This window comes from Chamaea fasciata, unplaced genomic scaffold (genome assembly GCF_029207755.1).
Source record: "Chamaea fasciata isolate MVZ Bird 193981 ecotype frontalis unplaced genomic scaffold, bChaFas1.0.hap1 SCAF_14, whole genome shotgun sequence".
NCBI lineage: Eukaryota > Metazoa > Chordata > Aves > Passeriformes > Sylviidae > Chamaea > Chamaea fasciata.
The window spans coordinates 7,518,206-7,541,528 of record NW_027094099.1 but is presented as its reverse complement, the minus strand read 5'-3'; the positions used below and the strand labels follow the sequence as shown (position 1 = coordinate 7,541,528).

The 23,323-nt window shown below is 40.8% G+C and overlaps 3 protein-coding genes across 7 annotated transcripts in view; 1 reads left to right on the top strand and 2 right to left on the bottom strand.

Annotated features, from left to right (window-relative positions):
- The window catches only part of RAB27A (RAB27A, member RAS oncogene family), a 29,007-nt gene extending 22,729 nt beyond the window's left edge, over nt 1-6,278 (bottom strand). For both annotated transcript variants that reach the window (XM_066196328.1, XM_066196329.1), the window contains exon 1: nt 6,147-6,278. The gene's annotated coding sequence lies outside the window, so the exon portion shown is untranslated. The remainder of the gene's footprint in view (nt 1-6,146) is intronic.
- A 2,234-nt stretch (nt 6,279-8,512) lies between these two features.
- Nucleotides 8,513-16,754, top strand: PIGB (phosphatidylinositol glycan anchor biosynthesis class B). The gene is made up of 12 exons (XM_066196648.1): nt 8,513-8,596; nt 8,677-8,809; nt 9,011-9,128; nt 9,759-9,863; nt 10,008-10,138; nt 10,736-10,876; nt 11,285-11,336; nt 11,740-11,951; nt 13,130-13,194; nt 14,104-14,314; nt 15,074-15,254; nt 15,841-16,754. The coding sequence occupies exons 1-12, from the start codon at nt 8,515-8,517 to the stop codon at nt 15,970-15,972; spliced, it is 1,563 nt and encodes a 520-aa protein (XP_066052745.1). The 5' UTR covers nt 8,513-8,514; the 3' UTR covers nt 15,973-16,754.
- CCPG1 (cell cycle progression 1) overlaps nt 14,103-23,323 on the bottom strand; it is a 23,405-nt gene continuing 14,184 nt past the window's right edge. For 3 of the 4 annotated variants that reach the window (XM_066196644.1, XM_066196647.1, XM_066196645.1), the window contains 3 exons: nt 20,662-20,783; nt 18,225-19,633; nt 16,316-17,047 (listed from right to left, as the gene is read on the bottom strand). In XM_066196644.1, coding sequence (XP_066052741.1) covers nt 16,870-17,047; nt 18,225-19,633; nt 20,662-20,783 — 1,709 coding nt within the window. In that variant the 3' untranslated portion in view covers nt 16,316-16,869. Of the gene's footprint in view, nt 15,715-16,315; nt 17,048-18,224; nt 19,634-20,661; nt 20,784-23,323 lie in introns of those variants that run through there. The other variant, XM_066196646.1, reaches the window with a different exon arrangement.

Here is a 23,323-nt window from a genome sequence, read left to right as displayed (position 1 = left end):
TCATTCTAGATCAATGATCTTTATCTACTTTAAAGGGTTGATGACTAAGTGAACTTTTTTAATTAAAAAACATAGTATCTTTAAAGGAAGCTGCTGTACCGATTTAAAGGAACTACCGTGTAGTGTGTGTGCACTACAGCTACTTAAGAAAAGATTTTCAATGTTTTACAATCCTATATTAATACAGCTTTGAAAGTTTCTGTCATATTTCTATCCACACTTCAGTTTAATTGGCATGTGTTTGTTCTTGGCACTACCTGATCCAACATATTAATTGAAAACCAATCTCGGCAGAGCTGGGTTTTCTTTCCAGCACAAGAAGACCCTGCTCACATCTTTTCTGAATCTACTTAATAGAGCAAGTGGTTCATCATTGTCCTCGCAAGCTGACAACAGTGCCTTTTGCACTCTAACTCTGCTCTCAGGAGGAAAACTCGAAAGGTTAATTACGTGAACTATGTGACAGAGAAGTTTGCTGCTTCTGAGCTACAAAGTATTGCTTCTGCAGTGTATTGTTTGATCTTCCATGGAATGAAGCACATGAAACCAAATTAAACACCTGTGATGCCTGTTTTCTTCTACCATTTCTTAAAGCATGAAGGCCATTAACATTAGAGCTCCTTCATATTCCCATTTATTCAGTGAGTCCCCAGGTTAACTAACCTGACTGGTTGATCTGCCTTCCTTCAGGCTGTGAGGAGGAATGGGTGGCCTTGGAAAGGTGGTGATTCTGCACCGCATTACCAAAGTAGGTCTTTCAGTTCCATTGGCCCCATTCCACTCCCTGTGTGACTCCCAATTACTAAAAACGTTACTGCTCCCATTCTTCATGCTCCCACAGGATGCTAGGCTGAAGAAAAATTCCCTAAGGCTCAACACACCACACTGGAGATTATGAATGCAATAAGGACTTCTTGGAACAAAGCTCCAAATCTGCAATGCAAAAAACAAAGCTGAAATGAGGACATGCCTCTTAGCCTGGTTTCCTAAGGAAACAAAGCTCATTAGAGAGGGGCAGAAACACTGAATTTCTATTATTTCTGCCTTCTCCCCCAACATTTGAACCCGCTGATCAGCTTTAACACGCCTTTACAGAGGGGAAGAAACCACAAAGATCTGAACTTCCTGAACACTTTATGAAAAAATGGCAAAAAAATGGCAGACTGGATAAAGGGAAGAGTGGGATGTGTGCCTACCCTGAAAGCTGGCAGTTACAGTTTCCAGTTCTGCAAGGAAACCCACCAGCTGCCCAGGTTGTACCTGCTGCAGGTGACAGTCATTCAATTCTACATTTACTTTCAAGCTGGATTTAAAAGACACTATATTTTAAAAGCAAATTAAATTTAAGCACATCTATTATTAAAAAGTGAATGGAATAAAACCAGTGGAGTTTTGCCATTATGAGCAGTTCAGAGTTGGGGGAGGAGTTGTTGTCTTCTGTTTCAAGAGCTGCTATAAAGCTTGATTCCACTTTTATAGCACATTCTTTCCACAGGCCTTCCAAAGCCTGCTCTGCAGCTCCTACTGACACACAGCAAGCCCTGTGGGCTATATCCAAACTGACAATTCTAGAAAACTATCAAATGAAGATTTATATTCACCTCTTCCATTTCACAGATAAAGAACATTTTAAAAACTACTACTTTAACAACTCCAACTTGAGCCTATATTTATCCAAACTAAAATGACGAGGATTTTGCTGTGAAATTCAGAAGAAATACCATCAAATCAGACAGTATGCCTTCAAACTTGGTTAACACCATCTCTGTACAGAGATGTCTATCCTGACACCATTCCAAGAAAAAAATATGGAAAAATTAAGTATTAGTCAGACAGTTCATGCCCCGACAGAAAAGACCTGTCAAGATGAATCAGTGTTAGAGGAGAAAGTCAGTGGAGCATGTGCAGTTACGTGTACAGGATCTGAAAGTGCTGCATGAGAAACTCTGCTGGAAATGGATAATACCAGCAGGGGCAGAACTACCCTGGTACCTGGATCTTGGCTCGTATTCAGTCACGCATAAAGTTTGGTTTAGAACAAAATAAGTGGGCGTGGGGGAGGAGGAATTATGATCAGCCTTTGCAATTTAAAAAAAAAAAACAACAACAACAAGCCACCATAAAAAGACCCCAATTATGCAGCTTTTTGCTATAATCTGCATTCTGAATGTTATCTAGGCTTCCAAGCAGACGTGGAAAGCACCGGCCACTGGCAATAACTGTAGCAGCAAACCATCCCATGCAAACTATGCATAAAACCATTTTGCAGCACAAGTCCCACAGCTGTGAGCCTTCAGTGATACCCTGGAATTCTCAAAATGCACCACACTCCATGACAGTCACACAATTACCAGCAGGGATCTCCAGGAGGAAGGTAATTTCTCTCAGCAGTTACCAATATAAAATACTATACTAGCAAGACTGCAGAAGACACATAAGAAAAGAAGAAAACCTACATTTTTTATTCATAAAAATAAATGAAGTTTTCTTTTCCCCCTACCCACCATACATGCTTTACTAGTCCTTCTCAGCACCAGCAGCCTTCAGTCTAGTTCAAATATTCCCTTTCCCCAAGGATGTTACTGGAATGAATTGTTTTCTTCCTTCCAGTTCACAGAATAACCGTTTTCCTTATAGTCTTTGGGTGACAAGGGAACCAAGTGAAATATTCCCACAGTTATGAAAATAATGAGCCAGGCCTTAAGAGTGAGGCTGACTTTGGACAACAGCACTTCTCCAGAGAACCTTCATCATTTTCTAATGATATATGCTTAGTAAAAGTATTACAAAAATTGTGCATCCATTGTTTACAATTTTGCTTTGCATTCTGCTGTTTCTAATTCAAACCTGAGAGGGGCTTACATACCTGAAAGCCTATCTTTCCAACTAAATAAACTGCTCTGATGAAAGGCACTGCTTCCACCCATGGAGCTCTCCTTAGCTGAAAGTATTACTGAAGAGTCAGTTTTTATCTGATTTGCTATTTATTCCTTTATCCTGTTATCACCTTTTAATCCATGAGCAGTACACTGCTGCAAAACTGCAGTCACAAACTCCAAACTTAATTGGGACTCAGCTCCCTGATTTGTGCAGCAGTGTCCTTATAGCCACCTAGTGCTTTATTTGCACATAAAATACTCAGCAAGGTGTACTCCTTACAGTCCTTTCATTCACATATCACATTTACACAAAGAATTACTGCAGAAGTGTACAGTTATTTTCAAAATACTTTTAGCAAGTGCCCACAGATTTGACTTTTAATACATATTAAGCAACTTCTTTAGTCCATCACAAATCACAGATTCCTAGAAAAGTTGTACTCCTGCTAAGTTTGTACCTTCACTGCTGCTTCCTGCCCCTTTGCTACCTTACTACCAACCTTCACATTGTCTTCCAGAAGTGTCTTTTTCTGGCACACTTGATTGTCCCCCATTTCTCATCCGTAAAAGTAGCAGACACAAAGAAAGAAAACGGCTCTGGGAAATGGATTTGCAAACTCAGGAAAATATCACTGCACTGGGTTTACACTTTGATATCATCCTCAGAGCCACAGAAGCAAGGACATTTGGGTTTTGTTTTTTTTTTTTTTTCCACCTGTAGTCTAAAATACTGAAGAACACGTTAGGTCAGCTCCAGAGTGCTGAAATGTGCCAGTATGTGAAAAGAATTCCACCACCCAGGTTATGCAAAACTGTCACACACACCCCAAAGCATCCTCAGCCCTTTGAAGCCACACCAACACCACAGGAAAAAAAGTATGCTGGTTTATGTCATATTTTAATCTATATGCCATAAGGCTTATTAGATTGGAAAATAAATCACAGGCACTGAGACTACTTATTACTATAAATCAAAAGTAAATTCTACTGGTTTATGTATGAAAACACAACAATGCAAGGGTGTTTCAGGAAAGAAAGTCAGGGCTAGGACTTAGTCACAAAGCTCCACTGGAGATAAAAGGATCATTAAATCATTAAGTGATCTCAGCTGATCTAACGTGGTTCAAGTTAGTCCTGCCTCCTGACAGGGACAGAGTTCTGACTGAGAAAAAAAAGAAATGAGGAAAAGAAACCTCACAACCAGGTGCTATATCCAGAGAAAGGCTAATTGGGAATATATTTGTATAAATCGAAAAAAAAATGTGTTTCTGCTAAAAAAATCTGCCTTTAGGTAAGAATTTATCAGACCATGCTGTACCTAAACAACTTTTTAGGTATGTTTGAAGCCAGTGCTGTAAACTCAAAGATTGTGTCTGCAGCACTGAGTGGTATCTACAAGACAACAGCAGCAAAAGCAACTTCCAGAGCACTGTGTATGCCCAGCCCAGGAAAAGTTTAGCTCTAAGTATCCAAGCGACCCTCTCCAGGACCAATCACTTGTGCTGAGTACAATAATGCAGCTTTAATACAGAAGGGAACATTTGATGATTAATTACTTAAATCATGAGTTTAGAACATTTTATATGCAACTTAATTGCATCAACAGGGAAAAAGGAGTTCTCATTCTTCATACTTCACCTGTAGTGCAAATTTCGCCTGTTTCTTCAAATTAAATTAAATTCTGACTACCTCTGTTGATTGTGACAGACTGACCTTAGTAATGGTGCTGATCTGCAAGTCCAGTGTTATGCTGGAAACTGACAGACCTATCACCGGTCATTTACCAGCATGGCAGACACCTGGCAGCAACAGCACAACCAAGAATTCAAAGGCACACAGGGTTACTGCACGTAATACTTGTTTCTGTAAACGTCAAATGATACTTGAGAATTCTTTTATCTCATCTTATCTTCTCTTTGAAAGAAAAGGAAATGTGTAATCAAGTGATAAAATAATGTGTTCCCATGTTAAACGATAGTGATAAAACCAACAGTCTGGTTTTAGACATCTGGTTGCTCATGAGAAATTTTGTTAACTGTGAAAATAAACCAGTATAAGTTGTAGCACACCCTCTCCCCCAAACTCCTTTGTGCAAGAGATTAAACAGATGTAAAATCAGAAACCTGAACAAGAAACACAGGAACATGCTGTTCTATTTTCCATCTTTTTAACCATGCTTTTGAGACATTCATTCAGCATTACAAATACCACTCCTACATTTACCTATCAACATTTGAAATGCATATTGCAGTATATGCTTTTCCCTGGCTGGAACACTCACAAAATCAGTAAAAGTCTGTGACAAGAAAGAAGGGCTAACAGAAGATGTCTATGGAAGATTAAGTTTCCAAGAAAGGGCAGAATAGATTTTGTAGTTTCAAAGAAAAACCTGTAAGTATCACAACACATCACCTTCAGAACTATCCCCAAACATGGATGTGTTATCCTGATGAAAATCTCCTAAGCAGCATCCATGAGGGAAGTGTTAAAGGATTTATAGAATCAGAAAGCTCAAAATATTTCTGATGCACCTCTAAGAGATAAAAACTGAATGTCTTCGAGAGTTCTAAGCATGTCCTTTATACTTTGCTAGCACCATTAAAAACACCAGTTATATATTAATATACCCTAGTTACTTAGAGAGCTAGGAAAATCAACAGGTGTTTCTGATGGATTTAGCTTTCTTTAGATCATCAAAGTGTAAATTCAGCCCAAGCACTGCAAATGAGGCTGAAGGGCCTCAGCACAAAGCCTCCCTCAGACGAACGTGCGGTGCTCAGAAAGGAGCAACAGGTCCGTTGACAGTCACATGTAAGATCTGAGTCCTGGCTAGGCAGATGAAACATCACAATAGTGTTTCCACAACGATTTACCATTTCTAAAGCCTTTTTAAAAATTCAAACCAGACGTGCACTCCACTTCTCCGCTGTAAAAAGCGGCGCAGGTTTAAGGCGGTGGGAAGCCCGCAGATGCTGCAGCAGCTGCGCGGGAAGGCCCGAGCGCGGTTGTCCGTCCGCGGTTGTCCGTCCGCGCCCACGGCCGTGAGGGGCAGCACCTGCGGGGCAGCCCACAGGCCGAGCCTGCCGACGTCTCGCTCTGACCTCCCGAGTGAGGCCCCTTTGTTAAAGCCCGGGTCGCTGTAGCGGAGCGCCGGCACCCAGAGCTGCCTGCCCGAAACACCGACCCGGGGCTCTGCCAGCCGAGCCCGGCCCGGCCCGGCCCGGCCGCCCCTGCTCGCTGCCCGGCTCGCCTCCCCTGCCGCCCTACCTGCTCGCCTCCCGGCCGCCGGAGCTCCCGCAGCCGCGTCACGCCGCACCTGCCCTTTTTTGGGCTCCGACCGTGTCTTTTCCGTCAAGACAACATCACTTCCCGTACAGCCCGAGGTGGGGGCGGGCCGGGCGGCACCGCCCCGGCGTGTCCCGGCCCCGCCGCGGCCACCTGGGCGGGCTGAGCGCGGCCCGAGGGCAGCACCGCGCGGAGCCCAGCGGCACTAGCCGCGCTGGTTCTTCAGCCCTTCCCTCCTCGCCTCTCGGGAAGATCTCGCGCCGTTTAGCAAGAATTCATGAGAGGCAAAACAGGTTTTGCAGCGAAAATCCGCGGTGCCTGGTTAATGCGCACCACTGTGGGTTTAATGAGTTCTTCCTGCCGCCTGCTGGCTGCCTGCCTTTCCCCGCAAGGGAAGAGTGCCCTTCACTCCCAGCAGCTTCCCAATAAACGCTTTAAATCCAGCAGTCTCAAGAATTGAGCAAGGAGAGTCTTAAGCTCAGTTGCATCAATAACCCTTTCCACCTGCATCACTTCAGACATCCTCTTTCTTGAGGTTTTTCAAATTCAACTGTCATCTTTATGGACAATTCCAGTCATTGTATTTACAAAGGAAGTGCCTTCTAGACCTGAGATACACCTCTTCAAAATAACCTTTTCAATATATAGTGGTACTGTAAAGGAAGCTGCTGGAGTCACTGCAGTTCAGTACTTCCACCGAACTTCTGTGGTAATTTGTGGCATTTCCTCATAGAATCAGGGAATGGTTTGGGTTGGAAGGGACCTTAAAGATCACCTAGTTCCAACACCCTGTCATTGGCAGGGACATCTCCTGCTAGACCAGGCTGCTCAACGCGCCATCCAGGCTGGCCTGGGACTTCGAGGGAGAGGGCAGCCACAGCTTCTCTGGGCAACCTGTGCCACTGACTTCCCATTCTCACTGTAAAAAATTTCTCCTTAATATCTAATCTAAACCTGCCCTCTCAGTTTAAGGCCGCTGCCCACGTAATGTCATGTCCAAACTGCATTTACTGCACTCAAGTGCACCTCCCAGCCCACCTTCTACTGCTATCCTCCCATCTCAGCCTTCATACCACCACCAGCCATAACACTGTCCTTGGCTTAAAATAGACACACAGACAAGTGGTTTCTTCCCTCATTCTATCCAAACAAGATTCTGTGTTAAAACCAAAACCTGGCGTAAGTTTGTCCCAAGATCTCCTGGGTTTGATTAATTTTTAGATTTATTGAAGTCTTGACATATCTACTGATTCGGTTTCCCCAAGTCTCAGATTCTGTTCTGTCAGACTAATCCACACCTAGTCCAAGAGTCATGCTGTTTTCCTGAGCTACACATTGAGGCTCTTCTCCAAGCACAACCCATTTTCCAGGCAGATTTATCTGTTTTACATCCATTGTAGCCTCACTGTCAGGAATGAAATAAGCACATGCAGTATGTGTGTGTCTGCACATATGGCCAGGTCTGATTACAAGCCAAGGACACCAAAGTTGGGTGCAGTTCCCTTCTCAACCATTTGCACAACTGCTTTCCCAACTGAGCTGACGTATTAAAAACTGAAACCATGAGAAGCAGAGAAAAATGGTATTTATCACTTTGAGGATCAGATCAGAGGTAATCCAGCAAAACCCATGAAGCATAACCCACACAATAGCAGCTTTCTTTTTCGAGTTTCCTGACGTTATTTAAATGTGGATGTGGAATGCACCTTCAGACATTCAGAATGTCGCACATAATTCAGCATTCACGTCCCAAAGTCTGGTAGCAAACACCCGGCCGGCGGCTCCAGCGCGGGGCCGGGCTGCAGAGGCGCCTCGGGCGGGGCGGCCCCGGCAGGTGACGGTCGCGCCGGCTCCGAGCGGTTCCATCGCCCCCGACGTGCGAGGGCCGGGCTGCGAGGCGGTGCCCGGGAACGGCGGCGCCGCTCGACTCCCTCAGGGCCTCTTCTCGGGCGCGGCATCCGGCGGCGGCGCGGCGGGGCCCGCGGGGCCGTGCGGGGCGGCGGGGGGCTGGAAGAGCGGCCCGTAGATGTAGAGGCCGCTGGCCACGCCGAGCGCCACGGCCACGGCCACGTGCTGCAGCGGCAGCCGCCCTCTCATGCCGGCAGGCGGCGCCGCCGCGCTCACGGACACGCGTGGGGCGGGCGCGCACCGCGGAGCGGCCCCGGCTCGGCTCCGGCCCGCGGCCCCGGCGCCCTCACCTGAACGCGGGACACGGCGCGGCCCCGGCCGCCCGCTCGCTCGCTCGCTGCAGGCACCGGACGGAAGTGCCGGCGCTGTCCCGCCCCCCGCGGTCGCGCATGCCCCGGGCGGGGGGGAGGCGGCCGGGGTGCAGGGGGTGCAGGGGGCGCGGATGCCGGAGGCGGTGCGGCTCCGCAAGCGGCGGTCGGTGCTGTACAGCTCGGCCGGCGGGGCCACCGCGCAGCGCGGCGCCGGTAAGCGAGGCCGGGCCGGGCCGGGAGGGGCGGGGGGTGGCTCTCGAGGCGCCCGTGACGGACCGGCCTCTCCCCCGCAGGTGCGGCCGCGCCCGCGCCGCTGCTGGCGCTCGCCCTGGGCCTGCGGACGCTCAATTGCTTCCTCGTCCAGACGAGCTTCGTCCCGGACGAGTACTGGCAGTCGCTGGAGGTGGCGCATCGCATGGTCTTCAAATATCCTTGGCCTGCCGCGGCCCCCGGGGTGCCCTGGGCGGGGGAGTGCCCGGGCACGGCTCTCCCCAGCAATAAGGTGTTGCCTTAAGCAGCAGCAAACACCCCATCGCTCTGGCCCAAGGGGACAGAAGGTCTCGACCTGGGTGGTTCGGGTGAAGCTTTTTCTTTCAGTTGGTCATGTTCTGTCCTTAATATTCATAATTATGGTTACCTGACTTGGGAATGGACAAGTAGCTTAAGGGGCTACTCGTACCCACTCATCTTTGCAAGCATGTACAAAGCATTGCAGCTGCTGGCTAAGGATAATGTTCAGCTGCTGGTGAGTATAATCAAAAAATGTGTGTCTGCTACTAAAATTCAATTTTAAAGCATTGTATTTAAACACAGTGGATTTTTATCTTTGTCCAAGTAAAATGCAAAGCCTTCAGTCTGGCAATTAGAGATGTGTTAGAACAAAGACCCCACTGACTTCCCATGGGGGCCGAACTCATTCATAGATTTCCAGTCACAGCACTGATGCCTGCCACTGCGGAGGATTATTCTTGGCCTCCATCAATCTCTTGGACTTTCATACTGATTGTGCTTGCCACTACATCGTAATTGCACAGTAGTTCAGTTTTCCAAAGTGTTTAGCAATGTATATTTGTACTCAACCCACAAAAACTAACAACAGCCCCTTTTGATTTCTGTTGGAGGTGTAAAGTAGATAATTCTACTTTCCATCTCTGAACACTTTCAGTTGAACTTTAGACACTCTCTGTTTTGGCAGAAATACTATCCTTACCCAAGGACCTAACTGTTTCATTTTAAAAATCATAAAAAGGTATAGAGAATATTCACCAATTCACTATTTTCATGCCTTAACAGTCATTCACTAATTCAGCCCTCTCTTAAAACTTGGAATTTAACTTGGTTTGTTGCAAATACAGTTTCCTCTCTGCTTACACAGATCTGGGTCCCTAGGCTTGCACAGGCAGTGCTGGCTGCTTTTGCTGATGTGAAGCTTTATTCATTAGTGCAACAACTTGAAAATTCAGAAACAGCAAAGTTTGTGGTGAGTCACAGCCTTTAAAAGTTATGCATGTTAATAAACACTGGTTTTGTATTGTAAATAACAGCAAAACGATATGTCACACCTTGAAGAATTACCACCTTCATTTAGGTGAACTTGTTTTAATGTGTGCATAATTATTTTCAGTTCTTCTGCCAACTCTGTTCCTGGTTTACATGGTATTCCTGTACCAGAACTCTAACAAACACCATGGAGACTATTCTTACCATTTTTGCTCTTTCCTACTATCCAATAAAAGGCTCCAAGACAGGGAACAGGTGAGAAACTTTCTCCTAACACTACTGATAATTTTTGGTTTGGGATGACATCAGTCTACTGATACTGTTTAAAATGCTAACTTTTTTCTTAACATCTCAGGCAACCAAAGTCCCCTCATTCATGTAGCAAGAGTTCTGTCTCATGGAAGGAACACTCTAGTATTTCCTCTAAATATTTTTTTAAGATTATGTTATAGCTGGTATGTAAAATTAGCTATTCCCCTGTTTCCTTTTGCAAAATGTGACTTTATGGGAAGCTTTATTTTAAACTTTAAAAAACTGGAATATATAGTAACTTGGGAAAAAATAAAAAAGCTTTAGGGGTCAGATATAGGTGAATTTCTGGTCACTTTTTTTTTTACCACTTGCTATTTTAAAGTAGGTACCTCTAGTTAGCAACTCCATTGTAACAATGCAATTCTAGAGTTGCAGCCTTCCACGCAAAACAGAGTTATCTGCACTCAGACAATTGAAGCTGCCTGCAGTATGAAAAACTTTTGGCCAGAGACATGACAGTTGTTGAAATGTCACTGCCTGCAAAAGAAATGACCAGACCTTTTGATAAGCTGATGGGTTTTTTATGTTTCTTCCTTCTAGTTCTAAGTATTTAGCTTTGGTGGCACTTGCAATTGTTATTCGTCCCACTGCTGTTATCCCATGGATGCCTTTGGTCTTCAGTCATTTTTTGCAAGAACCGAGGAAAGCAGATCTTATCCTACACAACTGCATTCCAGTTGGGTAAGTTCTTTCTCAGTTTAAACTGGGACTGTGCACAGCTACATCTTAAGATTGGTTTTACCACTGCAAAGGCAGACAAGCCAAAAAAACCTGGTATCATGTAAATAAAAAGGAGAACAAATAGAGTCCTTTTGCAAAAGTTTAAGGAAGGGGGATGTTTCCTTTAAACTGTTGTATGTGTTGCAAAAAAGCACCAGGAAAGATTTCATGATGGTGAGACACGAGCAGCATTCCAGCTTAATGTGGGATTGTGCCAAGGATACCAGGTGATGGCAAGTGGCCACCATAAAATGGCCATGAGTATGGATAATCTCAAAAATGCTCGGAATCAGAGTTTTGACAGCTCTCTGGAGAAGATACAAAAGTAATTCAGGCAATATCAGTGCAACAAACTTTCCATTTTTGCAGATTGGTCACAGTAGGAACCTCTTTAATAATTGACCGTGTGTTTTTTGGTGAGGTAAGCTGTTTTAAACTTGACTTATAAGAAGAAGGTTTGGGTTTAGTATTTTAGCATTGATGGATATTTCAGACTTCTCTTGTTTCTGTGACAGTGTCTGGCCTATGATCTCTAAACATATCCTAAGCCACAAACCCTTGAACACTGATTTCTCAGGTATTTCAAATGATGGACTGCTACAAAAAATCAGTATGCTCAGTCCTCAATAGTTATCAACAAACTACAAACTTACACACTTCTGTGATTAACTGCTAACTATAGAAAGTCCATGCTGTGTCCATGAAAAAAAATAACCTGAAATAGGAGTGAAAATGTATTATATAGGGCCAGTGATGACTGTGTAATTCAGTGTAGCTGTTGGGTTTGACTTTGGATTTGTGTTTAACTCCCCCCCATCTCCCAGTGGGTACTGGTTCAGCTGAACTTCTTGAAATTCAACGTGCTGCAGAATTTGGGAACATTTTACGGCTCTCATCCTTGGCACTGGTACTTCACTCAGGGACTCCCAGTGGTCTTGGGTCCCCATCTGCCTTTCTTTATCCACGGCTGTGCTCTGGCACCAAGGAGGTACCGCCTCTTTCTGCTGGCAGTGATCTGGACAGTGCTGGTATACAGGTAATCTCCCTGAGTGGAACTGCTGCCTCTCACTGGTTGTGTTCTTTGCAAAGCTCAGGCACTCTCCAGAACAAAGCAGCACAGTATTCAGGTTAAGTGACAGAAAACTTGAAACTCTTCAAACACTCCAAGAAATGCGGACAGTTGTAAAACTGATTCTAGAATTTTGTGTAATACTGCTTCTTGTATTCTCACCAACAACTATCTTTAGAATTTATTAGACCTTTAAAGAATAAAATAATTCATCATGAAATGCAATGGAAAATGAAATGTAAAAAATCCCAAAACTCAATCACCCAGCAGGTGTTTAAGCAAAAATAGAACTAACCATTTCATTTGGTTCTTTAATACATCCCTGATAAGGTGAGATGTTCTTAGACCTCTAAAACTTACTCCATTCACAAGTTTACACACAGCTCTTAACTATCATAAGGCTGTATTTCTCATTTTAAGCTCAGAAGTATAAGAAAAGGTTTTTTCTCAAGCATCAGAATTACCTGTAGATTAAACAGGAGAGACACTTTCAGACAAGAAAAAATACCACCAGTAAATAAATACTAAGCAATAAAGACTTTTATACTATTGTATTAATAGACTACAGCAAACCAGTAGCAAGACCAGAAATGCCATTTCTTCTTTCCAACTCCAAACTGGAAGTAGCTCTATTGGAATTAGGACTTTTTTACCTCCCTTAGTCTTGTAAAATCTTCTTTGATTCCAAAGACACAAGTGTTGCAGTAATCCCCAAAAAAGCCCAAAAAGTTGGCATAGGAAATTATGTGGTGTTGTATTAGCAGGTGACTGTTAGTTTGCTAGATACAAATGGGCACTTGAATCTTAGCTTTTCATCCACACTGTTTAGTGTGTCTTATTACAGAAAACTGATTGGTGAACTACTGTCTAAATTACATCTAGTTGTCAAAGAATCAGACCACTTAATTGTAGTAGCCAGGAGTATTTACCAATGCTTGGTTTAAACTGACCAAATAATCTTAATTTGAATGTACTTATTATGTTCTTCAAAAGTGACAGTTTGGATTTTTACTCTTCACTGCTTCAATACCAAAAGCTTCTTAGTACTTGCATGTGCTCTTCCAGTCCTCTGTGCTCTAAAACATTTTGTCAACAGAACTGAAGCATTTAACTTTCTTGATGTACCATTATATGTTTTATTACAGCACACTGAACCATAAGGAGTTCAGGTTCATCTACCCAGTACTGCCATTCTGCATGATTTTTTGTGGTAAGCATTGGTTTCAAATGTCTTGCAACCTTACCTGGATATAATTTTTACCCAGAGAGATTGTTAATGGTCAATGTAGGTATTTGATAAAGGATTCTAAGAATTAGCCTAGCCTTTTCTTACAGCTAGTTAAAAAGAGAAAGAAAAATGATGAGGAAGAACAAGTGACTGGAGCACAGATAAAGAATCCTTAGCATGGATAAAAGTATTCCTGCAAAAACATGACAATTGTTTCAGACTGGCTACAACGTGAAGTTGGTGTCTATGCCATGTTCATTGTCTGTGCCATGTTCACCTAAGCTGTGGTTGTGAGAAAGGAGCTTCTGCAACCATCTCCCACCAGGAGAAATGCCTTTTCCCATTCTGAACTCCTTCAAGCGAAGTGGAGAAAAGGGGCAGCGATTGAAAGTGGGAAGAAAAATGAAGGAGTATGCTCTTCCAAGGTCAGCAGCTCAAAATTTAATAACAACAAAGAAATGCTGTAGTTTTCAGCATTCTGGAGAAAAAGAATACCACAGCCATGCACATGTAGTTACCATTTATTCTGGTTCTAGGTGGACTTGCATGAATCAGAGCACATCAGTAAGTTGCCATATATCATTCATCCAGACTATTGAATGGACTGTTTTTCACTACGAGAAATAGAATTAAAAGAGACAAAGCACTTGTTTTGAAATTGTATTTCTGTATTTCAGGAGACAGGTGTGGGCTTAAGATTTACTCTGTTAATTAAAAGAGCAAAGTCTAACCTTTGAATTTCTATTCAAAGAGTAAAGACTCAAAACTGTATTAAAGTATCTCAAAGCAAAGTATTGTTATTGACTGAGTAATGGTTTGCCACTGTATTAGGGTACTTTACAAAAATGTGTGAATTGTTTATCTCCCCAACTTACTCAAATGTTTCTATAGGATATTCTTTGAAACACCTGAAAGCATGGAAGAAAACAGCAGCAAGTTTCCTGCTCTTATCCAATTTAGTCCCAGCCCTGTACACAGGCTTGGTTCACCAGCGAGGCACTCTGGATGTCATGAGTCACATCCAGCAGCTCTGCAATAATTCTCAGCAGTCACAAGCTTTTGTCTTCTTCCTGATGCCCTGCCACTCTACTCCATTTTACAGGTATTAAAAGCATTAACAGTGCACTACACTGAAATCCAAACTCTTAATCAGAAATCTAGACTGCTTTTTTCCAAGGCTTTATATATTGAGATAGATAAATGTATACAGGAAGAGTTTTGATTTTTTTCATAGAGTTAATAGAGTGAATAGGGGACATAAGCCAAATGCTTATACCACAGAATAAAATACAGCATCTAAGCCTTATTCATTTTTGTGAAATAGCTTTGGATGAGGAAATGCAGTAAGTCTAATGACTTCACCAACTATGTTACACTTCTTCATTATGGTAACATTTGTAGCAAAACCAAACACTAATTATTACAATCAAAACATATTCATTTTACTTCTGCTGCTAGGCAGTAAAGAAATGTCATTACAAAAGAGTGACTGAGGTCACTACAAAAGGTTTGCAGTAGATCCTGGCAAATGAACAAAATCTTAAAGCAGATATAATTAGTGAAGCTGATATGGAAAAGTACCTTTTTAAGAAACTGATGTTGTGCAAATGCTGTTTTTATTAAGATAAATGTATTTTCTGTATGATAACTGGTAACAACACAGTCCCAGCAGTTTTGAGCTGAGTCTGCTTGTTCTACTTTGCTTTTATATGAATATTGAAGGGAAGAAAATACTACTCTGAGGAAAAAAATTTCATTGATTTTTGTTTTGACTGAGATATCTTTTAAAGTGATGAGTCGTTTCAAATCTCTGATTCTGGTCAGTTGATCATGAAATGTGTGGTTTTGTTTTTCTCCCTAGTCATGTTCACTGTCCTCTAAAAATGAGATTCCTTCAGTGTCCCCCAAACCTAATTGGCAATGAGAGCTACGTTGATGAAGCAGATGTGTTTTACTCTAACCCACTTGGCTGGCTGAATAAGGAGTTTTACAATGACACACTATTACCCAGTCACTTGATCCTCTTCAATGTGCTAGAACAGGTATGGTAACTGCAAGATGAAACAAACGTCTTCTGAGGATAAGTTACAAAATACATTAGGGAAGAATTATAGTTAAAATTTTTTTTCAATTGTTGTCCACAACTTTTTAAAACACATCTTATATTAAAATTGACCCTTCTAGTCCATAATAAGAGTATTGATATCACTCCACTGATATATATTTAATGTTCACATATGCCCTCTCCTCTGTGAGAATTCTACAGGCCACAAAGTAATGTTTTATGGAATTCTTCTCAATCCATGTTAAAACAAATGTGCCATCTGTTCCCAGAAGCTGCACTTTAGTGTAAGCAACAATGAAAAGCAAAAACACCTGCAGTCACAGTACCTTTTAACCCCTCAAATCTTTAATGAAGTCCATGCAAACAACGGTGGCTGGTGAATATCTGCTCCGGCCAGGATCAAACAGGATAGGTACTTCTTTTTCTAGCAGGCTTTCCTAAAATAAAGGATAAAGCTTCCCAGGGACAGTTGAACTTGATCTTGTCAAGAGACTTTGGAACATTATTCTTATGCTCCCAGCTCTGTTTTCTTACTGTGGAAATTAATGTATGTTCATTTACAGGAAATATCATCATTTCTAGCTTTAAGAGGCTATGAGAAAACAGCCACTGTCTTTCACACTCATGTACCTCAAGGACGAGTTGGAAGCCACATCTCCATCTACAGGAGAAAAACTGAAATGAATTCTCCCTGAAGATCAGTGTCTAGAGCTCAGGCCTAACAAGGTCAGTTTTGTGTAGCAGTAGCTATGCTTAGAGCTCATACTGCAGAAAGGAGGGAGCAGTGAGTCTGAAACTGGGGAAGTCAAATGGAAGTCCTGTGAGGCCGCCAGTGGCTGCCTGCAAGCACATACACCTCCTGAAGGCAGCTTCAATAGCAGTAGGGCAGGGTGGGGTTGCTGACCTACCTTACAACACTAGAAAACATTGGGAAGACCAAAATTACCATATGAATACTTAGGCAATAAAGTACAGACAAGACTGGACCATTTTTATAGAACTGTACAGCTATGCTAAGTTTCTCTTATAAATAAAGACTTTTACCCACAATGTCTCCTTTATTTTTCTTCTACAATATGCAGATATGCAAGACATTTCAAGTGTTGAAATCAGCACGCTGATTAGAATGCAGCACAGCAAATTCTTCACAATTCAACAGGCTCTTGAACCCCCCCAAAGACAGGAAGCAAATACAAGGTTACAAAACACTAACAAATACATTACCACAATGTTGACCTATTTTTTGAAGGATGAGATGAAGTTAGTATATCAAACATTGGAGTTAGTAGTTGGTACATTATGCACGGCTCAAGCTTTAACTACACTAATGGAATGCAATTAAGCATTTTTTCATACACAGGTCATGGCATGCCTAGTTTCTGCAACAATACTGCTGGCACCCAAACTGTCTTCACTTCCAAAGAACAGTTAAAGCAACGGTACAGAATATGCAAATTAGAAAGCCTGTTAACAAAAATGTGTAAAAATCAAATTATTCAGAAAAAAAAAACTTGCATCTTGCTGCTTTGTTGAAAAACAATTAGTTTCCAGAGAGTATGTGAATTTTAATCTTAATTTTTACAATAAATTACTCAGTATTTTGGATCAAAGGGTAGTTGCCCCAATTCTATTTCAAGATTTGCCATGTGTCTTCCATTAGTGCGACCATGTTTATGCCATTTACCTTCTCTTTTATTACGGTGTTGGTACTTCTGAGCTTGTTTTTCATGTCTGGAATTTTCAGTATGTGTAAAGGGTCTTTTAGGTCGACTGCAAGGAGTAAACAAAAGCTTATTACTACTAAAAGCATTTTGAAACACATTTTCAAGTACATCTTTTAACATGCTGAGGTTCATTGAAAACAAAATTAGTAAGTAGTCCTTTAGCTTGTAAGAAAAATGGGGGAGGCATTTGTTTGTTTAAATCATCAAGAAGATGGTACATATAAAAGAAATGCTCTCTAAAAATAAAAATGCAGCTGATGTCACAAATTTCTCTATAACAGTATCAGTAAAAGAATTTGGAATTGTTTTTCTGCAAGCTGAAATTCTCACAAATTAGGTATTTAAATACCTAACTTTTAAAACTAAAGTTCATTTCATAATAAATTAGGAAGATGGACTACAAGTAAAATCATAAACCTTATGTGTTTGCCAAAACCACATTAACTGAGCAGCTGATAATAGGACTATCACCCTCATGGTTCTGCTTTCAATAGGAGAAAGTGCTACATCACATGATATTTAGTAACCCCAAAGTAGTTAATAACTCAGACTTTCAGCTGCAGTAAAGTACATGAAATTATAAATAATACAAGTGTAAATCTGTAAAGCCCTGAGAACACCTTTTGGTCCAGGAAAGGAATGCAGGAAACAATTGACACCGAGGGCCGTTGTGAGCAAGTCTGAACAAAATTTAGCCAGGGTCAGAATCTGAACTAAAGCCTGCTGTGTGATGAGCTCTGCTCTGGGCATACAGACTAACCCAGAATTACACTAATCTACAGGAGAGCAGTGAAATGTATCTGCCAGAACAGGACTCAGAGACACCTCGAATATACTCAAAAACCTCATTCAGCAAAGGACAAGGAAGCCCTAGTTAATGCTCCGAGACAGTTTTTCATTCCATCAGATGGGGCTGTTCAGTCTAAAGAAATCCTACTGGTAGTTACAGTTTTCTGAAGAACCCAGCAGAAACATCAGATGGTGCTATGTACACACACTAAATTTTTATAGAAGGTACTACAGACCCACTTTATATAACAATCTAGTATTTCCACTAAGTCCTTCAGAAAGTCTTCTAGCATATGTGTGTGTGTGTGTATGTATACACACACACATACATACATACACATACCTGCTCAAAGACCATCTATTACAACAAGTACATTGGTTGTCTTTACAAAAACCACTTTGTGTTATCAAGTTCAGGAAATATGGAAACAAACCTGGGTCCATACTGGGGTGAATTATCATAATGGAAGTAGTATCTGTAGACGTATTTGTCCAAATCCTCAAAAACCTTTTCATTATTACTTTGGTACTCCTTCATATCTTCCAGGTAATCCTTCACATCATTAACAAAATCAGTGAACAGCATCTGGTCGTGTATAAACAATCCATTATGAAAAAACTTATTGATGAAATTTTCTAGTTCTCTCCAGTGATGAAAGTTATGTACAACTTGTTGCAAATACTTCCTCATTAGCCGATTAAATTCATCCACCCTGATGGGATCCGAAACTCTGTTAAAGAGACTAATGAATTCTTGATGAGCACATTCAAAAATACCAGAGCAGCCCTTTAGGGCAAACTGATGTTTTCTATTACAAAAATGGTCATTGAGACATTTCTGGGAATCTGAATCTTTTTCAAATGTTGTAAAATGATGTTTCCTTCCATTTCTGGATTCTTTTGGCACGTGAGGTCCCCTGTAATGCATGTGCTTCAGATTCTCGTAGGAGTTATGGTCTCGGTAAAAAGTTCGAGCTTTCTTGTTTGCCTCATATCTTTTATCGCTCGATGACTTCTCTTTTTCATCAAAGATGTTTTTTGTGGTATCTTTGAAGTGTCTGAATGTAGACTTCACAGAATCAGAGAATTTTTTCAAGTTTTCTTTCACTGCTTCTTTAGCCTGCTTAATCTTTTCTTTATGGTGCCTTACAAACTCTTTTGTGGAATTTTTCATAGCATCGAAAGTTTCTTTAACTGAACCAAAAAATGTCTCCTTTGATTTCTTCCTACTCTTATTTTGCCCTTTAGCGCCTTTCTTTTGTCCATTTTCATTAATTTCTTGTTTTTCAGATTGGTCTTTTGCTTCAACATACAGCTTCTCCCATAAGTCAGAGCGTTGTTGCTCAAAGTTTAGCTTTTTTTCTAGTTCTACCAGTCTTCCTCTCAGAGTTTCTATTTCTTGATTTTCTCTTAATGTCTCATCATCATCATTAGCACTGTCAGAGGTTTGACGAGAACTTAACTGTTCCAGTTCTTTTTTCAGAGCTTCTGTAACATGACGTTCTTTGTCCAGTTCTCGCCTCAACATCTGTGCCTCTGCAAACAGTGTTTCCTTTTGCCTGAGAAAATTGCTGTTCCTTTGCTTTTCCTCTTCCAAATGCTCCCTTAGTTTCTGATTTTCTATTACAATAGATTCAGTGCTACTACCTTTATCTTCTAAGTTTCTAATTTGTTGTCTTAGCTTCCTTAATTCTTCCTGAAGTGAGGCCAAAGCTTTTTCTTCCTTCTCTAGAGATTCTCTTAAGTGCTGATTTTCTGCAGCAAGACTTTTTTTTTGAGAATCAAAGGATTTCTTCTGCACCTCTGTAAAGGTCAAACACGTGGCAGGATCTCCCTTGAGTGACTAAAAGAAACAAAAAGAAAACAAGCAGAAATACTACAATGAGAAGTGTTACAATTTTATCTCCAAAGATGAAAAACCAAGGTAGCCCAAACAGAGCTTACTTGTCATTTTGGATGCAGTGAAACATGCTCAGCAAGATGCAAAAATAGAGCTGGTTTGTTTATCTCAGTTGGGTTTGTTTATCACACGCTTTCTTGGCAACAAAGACCATGTGAGAAACTCCCCCAGCCAGCCAGAGGTCATCACCCCTCACTTGTATTGGTTTAACTAGCTAAAGGACAGGCAGTTGGGTACATGAACTCTAACATCTTAAAAAGAAATCAAAATGTACAGGTTTGCTGTTCAGCAAACTGAATTTACAGATTACAAAAATAAATCAGCAGAAGCAAAGGCATTTAGCTGTTGGGGCAGAAAGTCACAAACTGATTTTGAACCAAATCTGTTGCTGAAAATAGTTGTTTGTGTAACTATATACTAACACAAAAGGAGCTCCCCAGTCTGTTGGCATCATTGACACGCTCTAGAACACATTGAATTATGTACAAATGCTGCTAACAGACACACAAAAGAAAAGCTAAAAAAAAAAAAACAAGACTCCCTAATCTTCTCTCTGGATGATGCAACAGTAAAAAACCAGAAGTATGAGTTACGTATTTAAAAAATTAATAACCATTGATAATTTAGAAAGCAAATTCACAAAACCTGTAGGTTCAACATGTTTTTACAAGCATTTTCTACTTCAGCTGTCCCCATTAATGACAACCTGGCATTGTATCACAGGGAAACAGTGTCTCTGCGCCCGGATAACTCCTAGGCTACAGACATAAAACCCAGTATTGTTTAAACACATTCCGAGAGCAAATTCAATCAACATAAATCTTTGTCAAGAATTCAGGGGAAAGTTCTCTGAAAGAACTTACTAAAGACAAAAAGGTAATGGATTTGTGTGAGAAATTCATTTCACTTTGTGTAATACACACACATAATGACAGAATTATGCAATGACTTCCAGCTAAGCTCACACCTACCCCCACTTTGTGGTGCACTTGATCTCCTTGCTCTTGTTGGCACTGGTAAAGGTCATCTTTCACATCTTTTAATTCACGTGTCTTTGTCACCAGCTGCTGCTGTTTCTGGATCTGCACTGTACCTACAAAGATTAAAAAGTTTCTTTTGATATACTGAGTAAGCAATTAGAGGAACAGAGGAACTTAAACATCATCTGCATTCTCTCTGCAAATTCAAAAGCATTCTTAGCTTACCATTACAGCTCTGTCCTTAGCAGTAACCGTTTAGCTGTAGCAAAATTGTTTCTTTCAATGATAAACAAATTCTCAGACCCAAAAATTTGCTTCTACACTGTTTTGTTTTTTTCATTAATAACAAATAAAGGAATTTTGGAACACTACACAGAAATAAGTCCGATCCAAACAAACAAAAGTTATGGAGGAAAGAATATTTGTGACTTCTCTGTAATTTTTTAGTAACATGCAAGTCAACCAGGATAAAAGGGTGATTATTGGTCCATGCATTATCCACTTCAGAACAACAACCTTGACTGTTAATTGAATTACATGAATAAGAGGGTATTAGCACAGTATTTAAATTTTCATGCAGATATACAATTACTACACACTGCTCACAAAGCAGCAAGTATTGCAGGCCCTGTCTTGTCCTTATCCATAAGCAAAGGCTGCAGAGTAAGCAATTGTCCTGTCACAATTGTCAAATGAAGGCTGAGACACCCTGGTTTTCAGAAAAACTATCTTTGCCGTACTAACCACCAACTTTTTTTGTCAAGAACAATTTCTTGACTGGTACGTCCTCACCTAACACATATTCTCTAAATCTTAACACTGATGTAGTTTTGATATAATTGTTTTTAAGAGTCTCTTGAATTGACTCTAGAGAGGAAGGCAACATCAATTTTTAGGTATTTCTTTCAAACCCAATGCAGCATATTCAGAGCTTTATTTCTGTATTTAAAGACAAGGGGAGACATATTGTTAAACAGAAGAAATACTGTAAGTACACTTACATTGATGAATGTTTTGTGCTCTCCTAATTTTTATCTATTGTCAAGTGTGACCTTAAAAAAAGACTGTTATATTAAACCAATTATAATAGTTCAATTCAGGTAAGCAAAGGCAACATTTCTACAGCAATGATTTTAAGTCTGCAGAGTCTTAGTAAACACTTCTTGGGAGGATCAATCCTTTCATAAATGAATTTAAGTATACTGACAAAAATTCGTTTTAATATTTATCTTTTATAGCTACTTTTGAGGAAGTCCATAGATCCTAACAATCTGAAGCCTGCATCTGAAAAATCATCATTTAGTGTAAAGGGTTCATGTTAGGTAGAACCTGAATTCCAGAAAAACACTTAAAGCTCTCTTTCTCTCCTTATCAAAAATCCTAATTTAGGAACAGTAAGCAAAAATGACATTTAGCAGCACAGAAAATGAACATATTGAGGTGCCATTCCTCAGTAATTGGTTTGTGTCTCCAGCTGGTACTCTAAGTCACAGTATCTATCCTTCAGATTCTTTAAGTAACCAATCCAAATCCCTAGCATTATCACTATAGCCCCCCTTGCAGTTTCTGGTTAAAGAAAAAAAAAAAAATACCTGAATGTCCATAAGGAGACATTTTTCTGGCAAGGACTTTCTATCTAATTTAAGCTTCACCTGTTACCTGAAAAGTTTGCCCTCTTTCAGTTCTCCTTCCTAGAGCATCATAAAGCCAGTTAACTCAGTTTAATACTGATTAGGATACAGTTATTGATTAAAATCTAACTTTAGTTGCTTTCTACATCTCTAAAAGTCTTAAGGGGGTCCTGGAGCTCTACCTAAAGGGAAAACACTATACTGATATTGACCCAAAAAAAGAAAAGTAATATTATAAAAAGTTACCCTTTCCAATTCTCTTACATGACAATTAGCCTAACATTAGAAGAGTGCTGTGGGAAACATTCATTCCAAGCTGAACCACAAAAATACAAAGTAGTCCTCTAGGGAGATGGACTTGTCTCTGCAAGTTTGTGTTGAAAAAGAAAAAACAAACCTAAAAACAGGAAGATGGAACCAGGACTTCATTTCCTTTCTAGTGGTAGAAAGATAAGTTATCATATAACCATGAAGAACTTTCACCTGAAGAAACAAAAACTGAAGCCACACAGTTGCCCTTCTTTCTGCTGAAAATGCTGCCATCACTGTCATCAGTGATGACAATTTTTATTTAGAAGTACAGATTCAAAGAATGAACAAGTGAATTCCTTTAAAAATGCATTACCCTGAATCCACATTCAAAGTGTACTTTTCATCCATAGATCTCCAAGTTCTTTAAAAGGATAGTATTTATCATTGACACCAAACTAAACACAGTGAAGTGATTAGCAACAAATCTCAAGTTCCCACCACAAGCACTATCACAGACTGGTCTGGTCATTGTGCTCCTCTATGCCTCTAGCATACCAAAGTTCACCAACCAGTTTTCACACCAGTTACTACTACCTGGTGTACCTGCTACACAAAATGTGTTTGTATGATTGGATTAGTTATACATGGGATTATAGCAATTCCCGAGACTTGATTTTTTGTTTTATTTTCATAATGTAAGTGTGCATACATAGATGGATGTATGTGTGCACATAGACACATCCGGTTTAAAAAGTAAATCTGAATGCAAG